This window comes from Primulina tabacum, chromosome 11 (assembly GCF_025594145.1).
Source record: "Primulina tabacum isolate GXHZ01 chromosome 11, ASM2559414v2, whole genome shotgun sequence".
Taxonomy (NCBI): Eukaryota; Viridiplantae; Streptophyta; class Magnoliopsida; order Lamiales; family Gesneriaceae; genus Primulina; species Primulina tabacum.
The window spans coordinates 14,496,665-14,502,759 of record NC_134560.1 but is presented as its reverse complement, the minus strand read 5'-3'; the positions used below and the strand labels follow the sequence as shown (position 1 = coordinate 14,502,759).

Genomic DNA, 6,095 nt, shown 5'->3' with positions numbered 1-6,095 from the left:
TTTTTCACACTTGGAAGTGGCAGGAGGACGTAAATTTTAAAATAAACAAGTAATTGACAAACATTTGACAAGAAGTGTTGTCTTAAAGTCCAGATAGTCGCTCGATGTATCATTGAACCTTCACATTTCATACATTTAATTTAAGTATAAAATGGAATGTCAAATAACACGTCACTTATCATAATATGGAGTGTTCACGTAATAATTTTCTGATGTACTAACGAAATATTACTCAGTTCGAGGTAAGATCATATTTGAAGATAGAAAGAGAAGCAAAGAATGATGATGTCCCCAATACCAATACAACAGAGAACAAGGAAAGCAAACACTCATACAGCAGATCGAGGTATCCATAAAAAGAAAGTTAAATAGGTTGTGTGCAACTCAGGTACAACAGCAACCAAACAAAAATGTACAAAACCAAGCATTTATACCACTACCATCTCATTTCGTCGCCTGGGCAATCATATTACTTATAGAACTTGCTTGCTCCTTCGCCGCCTCCACCAGAGAATCCTACAAACAAATTACCGATGGTTGAGCAGTGCACTTTTGAATGGAATGCACCACAAAACTATGAATTGCATACCTGAGCAGCTATCAGGCGTGCCACAGTTTTCTTGCTCGACTCTTGAAGTTCACCTGCTATTAGAACTTCATCCAAGATATAATAGGCCTGCCATGGCATTCAAAGAAAGATTTAAATTGCAGGAACAAAATCCACAAATCGGTTCGAATAAATGCGTGACAAGAGTGTAGGACAATGCACTACTTAACCTTAAAGTTCAGATCAACATTAGCGATCTATTCGTAGGTCTTCATCAAATAGAGGATCGTAAGATCATACAAAATAAATGAATTAATGCATAAAATATGAACTATAACTTTGTTGCATAACATAAAAATATCAAAATAGAGGGCAATGAATTTTTTAGCAATTTCTAGTAATTCCAAATCTTAAATTACACCACCATAAATTTCCCACATGATATCTTATTTATCAACCGATTCTTATTATATGATTATTCTATTAAGTCAGTGTTTCCAAATACTAAGAAAAACTGATTATGAACTTTTCTTTGACAAATTTGCAAAACAATATAAAGGATAAGTCTATGATCACTTTTTTTAAAAAAAGACATTTGCAAACACTGCGTAAATTGATTTCTTCATCATCCTATCCGATAAGTATAGCATCAAAATTTCTAATTAATGTAAAAATAATTTCACTACCTTCAGAGTGTCAAATTTTATTTTATTTTATTTTTTTGATAAGAAACTTGACTTTCAGAGTGTCAAATTGAACAAATAAATAAAAATATATTTTTCCTATCCGCAAAGCATCAAGATTTCAAATTAATGTAAAAATAATTTCAATGCCTTCAGAAAGTGAAGTTGAATATTTTCCAAAATTACAAATCAGAAGAATCAAATTTTGCAATTAGACGGCCCCTACCCTGGCTCAGAAAAGCCCATTCAGACAGTTCTGGGCCAACCCAGCCAGGAATGGAGCAGAGGCAGGCTCTTTTGTTTCCAGGACAGATCCGCATGGCCTGTTTGACACATCTAGAATGTAGCAACGACGCATAACATGTGAATAATCTTAGTTATGCCTGGAGCCCAGCAAAGCATGATGGTGAAAGTTCATGCCATAACACCTAAAGGAATCACCAATCAATTTTGACCATCTCAAAACATCCAACAAGTTTGCCTCAGTTAAAGTTAAAGAATATTCTTAGATACATTATTAATTCTATTCTAAGAACTTCAACCAGTAATGCATAAATATGAAAAAAAAATATCAAGATCTTAAAAGTAAATGGGACAGGAAATCATACCTTATGGAAATTAAAGATCAAATCCAGTTCACACACCTAACGAAACAAGATAAATTTTGATTCAATGTAAGATCACATTTTATAAGGATAAAAATAAATACATGATCCAATCATACTTACACTTCCAAAGTAGCGGTCTAGAATCTCCACAAAGTGATGGATAACTTCAAGGACCTCCAATTCATTATCATCCTGGTCAATGCACATGCAGAAATAAAGGCTGGCATATCTGCATAATTAGCAAATGATGCCAAAAATTACATACACAAACCACTGAAGAGAAGGCGGGATGGGATGTTTTGTCCTGGCAATAAATGGAATCACAGTCGCAAGCTGAGTAAATAAAGGCCACTAACCTTTTGTAAACAACTTTGTATCCTCTCCACTCCACAAAATTGCATAGTTTAGGACCTCTAGTTAGGATCATGCCACTAAGCTCCCGGATTACCTTTACCATGAAAGACAAAATTTAAAAATGCAATGTGATTTTTTTAAAAAATAATAATAAGTTTAAGGAATGAGATAATCCACCAAGAAAGAAAAGCCTCTTTATAATAATCCATGTTTTCACCCAACTGATATGTCAGAGCATAACAAACAGATAATTGAGAAAAAAAACCACTGTTGATCAATAGAATAAATTTCTTCATCAAATGTTGAAATGGAGAGGGAAACTACTATACCTTCGTTCTTTCCTTTTGAGAATAAGGTGAATACCATTTTGTCAACCTCACTTTCCCTTGTCGGCTAATAAGAAGAACAAATTGAATCTGAAATAAAATGACAATTGAAAGCTTATCAACTGTGTGTGTACATAGACACAGAAATGCATATTTCTATCAAAGTGAAAATTACTGGATCTCCCATTACTTGTTAAAAAATGCAGTTTGATGTATAATTCAGTATCAAGGAGAAACAAATCAAAGTTGATACCATAGAGCTTTCGTTCAAACAAAGGTCATGCAAAAATCACCCCATACACAAGTACAAGCCAAGTATAGGGTCTTTGCATTACCTCAAGGATATCAGTCCCTCAAAGAAACTTCTCACCACCATAATTGATTGTGGAAACATCCTACTACTACCAAATTCTGATTTGGATATTCCAAGATTAGAAGCACACTGTAGAATGTGACTGTACGAAATATTAAAATGGAAATTTTTAATAACATTCAATTTCTTCCCCGTGTTCCTTTGATGATATCACGTGAGTTCAACCTTTATCAAAATGATATTAATTATTAACCAAAAACACTTTGAATCTTATAGACCAATACCACAGATACATTATATTTTTACCGGCATCAAAACCGTAACTTCTCTTGGACGTAAACGCCATGTTTTTCTACCTAAAGTACTCCGTCTTTACAAAATGCTGATTCATTAACTGCAATTAGAACATCTCATTTGAAATTCTTAAACTTCGCAAATCTACAGTACATACTCCCATAAGCTCCCCCGATTAGCCAATTATTTTCAGATAGACCACTGTCAGAGGCACAACATGTGCAACAATTTGCGATCTGATCGGAATCCAATGGGATCCATCAAATTACGCAGCTACAATGAGGATGCACGTTTGATAGGTCACGAAAAACAAATCACATTCATGGAAATCCAGGGTTTGCACATCCAATTCGAGATACGTGTGATACAGAAGCAAATCATCACTCAGTTAGGCTAGATCATGATCAATGAAAACTTACCATCGCTACGGTGGTGTCACTACTCCGCTGGCGCTGCCTCTACAGATCCGAATGCCTCCTCCGCTACAGTTATTTCCTCCTCCGTGTGTTGGCCCACTCATGTACGTCTCGCGGAATCTTTTTATTTTGGTAAAAGCTGATTTAAATATCAATCCGAATATTTTAAGCATTGTTTGGTTTGCTTCATTCTTTTTCCACATCGGAAATTAGATATTCGATTAAATACGTTTTATGTTAAATTAAACAATATAATATTTATTTTATGATTCCACGAAATCAACATTTATACATATTTAATAATATATAAATTGAAAAACTTATATCAGACCGTCTCGATAATCATGTCACGTGAGTACAAGTGTTGATAACAGTGACAAGCCTCATGCAATATTTCTTGAATTCATTTTGCGTTTGGACGGCTCAAAACCTTAGGAATAAAAATGTTGTGGAGACTAATTTATTTATGATCTTATTTATTTGTAATAGTAATTATACTATTATTATATTTGATAATATTTCAAAACAAATGTTAATAGCAAATAACCTTGTTGGATTTTAGTAATTGAGATATTTATGGAATAATCTTTGTCAAAAATTAATTTTTTAAAAATGATTATCTCAAATTATATTTGAGTGTTTTCAACTACACATGATAATGTCATTTTTCTAAAAAAATATTTGACCAATATTATTTGACAAAAATATGTATGGAGACGGTCTCACGGATCGTATTTTGTGAGACAAATCTCTTATTTTGGTCATTCATGAAAAATATTACTTTTTATGCTAATAGTATTACTTTTTATTTTGAATATCGACCCGTCTCACAGATAAAAATTCGTGAGACTGTCTCATAAAAAACCTACTCTAAAATAAAATACCACCGGTTTTTTCGAGCATTTTATGAGTCAAAGAAAATCCAAATGACTTGGACCGGAATGACATCTTGTTCACGAGTTTTCCAGTTTAACCATCGGTCCAAACAAATTCGATTTTAAAAACTGTGGTTTGTAGTATTTGCACAAAATAACAAATTGGACACAATTAGGAAAAAAAAACCGATGAAACTCAAGATCTACCGTATTAAATATATAGTCGATACCTGATAAAAGTATCTGAAAATTTATGCATCTATTTTTTACACATAAAGCGGTTAGCAATCAAGACCGTCGCTATAACTGTTGCTAATTTTAGCGACAGTCTTTAATCAATATTTCCGTCGCTAATTTGTTTCGAAAAATAAAAAAAATTCTTTTAATAATTTAATAAATCTAAAAGAAACTAACAATCGAAACTAAAATCGGGTAAGAGAGAAAAATTTCAAGTGTTGTGAAGTAGTGAGAAAAATTTTAAGTGTTGTGTGAAGTGATAAAATCGTGTAAGAGAGAAAAATTTTAAATGTTGTGGAGGAAAATGGACCGAAAATAGAGATATTTATAGAGAGTTTGCGACGGTTTTTAGTGAAACCGTCGTTAATTTTAAATTAGCGACAGTTTTTAACAAAACCGTCGCCCAATGCAGCGACGGTTTTAGGAAAACCATCGCCAAATGTAGCGACGGTTTTAGAAACACCGTCGCATGTTTTAATTATGCGACGATTTGGCTTTAAACCATCGCTCAATGTAGCGACGGTTCTAAAATTAGCGACAGTTTATACAAAACCGTTGCTAAATTTAAATTAGCGACGATATTTATAAAATCGTCGCTAAATGTAGCGACGGTTTTCGAAAATCCATCGCTAAATATGGCAACGTTTTCCAAAATCGTTGTTGTTTGTTCAAAAACCACGCTAATCGACAACAGTTTATTGACCCTAAAAAACGCTCAGAGACAACGGTTCTATAAACCGGTGTCTTTTTAGGATCAAAGACAGCGGTTTTCAAAGCCCCCCCAAAGACAACGATTTTTAAAAACCGTTGTCTTTGACCCCCAAAAGACAACGGTTTTCGCTAAAACCATTGTTAAAAACATACGACAACCGTTGTCTTTGACCCCAAAAAGACAACGGTTTTCGCTAAAATCGTTGTTAAAAACATACGACAACGGTTTTTCACAAAAACCATTGTCGTATGTGTGTTGTATGCAGAATTTCTTGTAGTGTCAGTAAATTCCATCGATTATGTTGTAGATCCAAGAAATCGAGCCAAAACCGAATTATGTTTGATGTAGATCAGGAAAATTAGGGGTAGTATGGGTGCTCAATATCCTTCTCAGAGCTCCTCTTCTTTCATAGTTGGGCACCAGAGATCCATTGTTGGTTGCCGAGCTCTTGTACACACACACACAAACAACAGACCTCGTGAATGGACGTCATAAGGGTTTCTCGTCGTGACCACTTCCAACGCTCAAGTCACTATTGGAGCTGACGAAAGAGATAAAACTTTAGAGAATATAAATGTACACAAAAAAATTTGATAAAAAAGCAAAAGAAGTTTCAAAGGAGAGCATGTATAATGTATGGGTGACAATGTAACATACCGTACTTTAAAATGCTTAGAATTTGCGGAAAATAAAATTTTTTCATAAATAAGTGATAAACTCTCGGAAATGA

At 33.8% G+C, this 6,095-nt stretch overlaps 1 protein-coding gene across 1 annotated transcript; it reads right to left on the bottom strand.

Annotated features, from left to right (window-relative positions):
• Positions 1-227: 227 nt before the first annotated feature.
• On the bottom strand, positions 228-3,729 carry LOC142519146 (AP-1 complex subunit sigma-2). The gene is made up of 7 exons (XM_075622083.1): positions 3,545-3,729; positions 2,522-2,608; positions 2,195-2,286; positions 1,959-2,067; positions 1,839-1,874; positions 590-676; positions 228-516 (listed from the first exon to the last, which is right to left on the bottom strand). Exons 1-7 carry the CDS (start codon positions 3,545-3,547, stop codon positions 445-447), a joined length of 486 nt encoding a protein of 161 aa, XP_075478198.1. The 5' UTR covers positions 3,548-3,729; the 3' UTR covers positions 228-444.
• Positions 3,730-6,095: the final 2,366 nt, after the last annotated feature.

Coding starts and splice junctions, on each gene's coding strand:
- LOC142519146 (XM_075622083.1), bottom strand. Junction 2,068..2,194: donor TACAAAGTTGTTTACAAAAG/GTTAGTGGCCTT, acceptor CTAATTATGCAG/ATATGCCAGCCTTTATTTCT. Junction 1,875..1,958: donor TAGACCGCTACTTTGGAAGT/GTAAGTATGATT, acceptor TTGTTTCGTTAG/GTGTGTGAACTGGATTTGAT.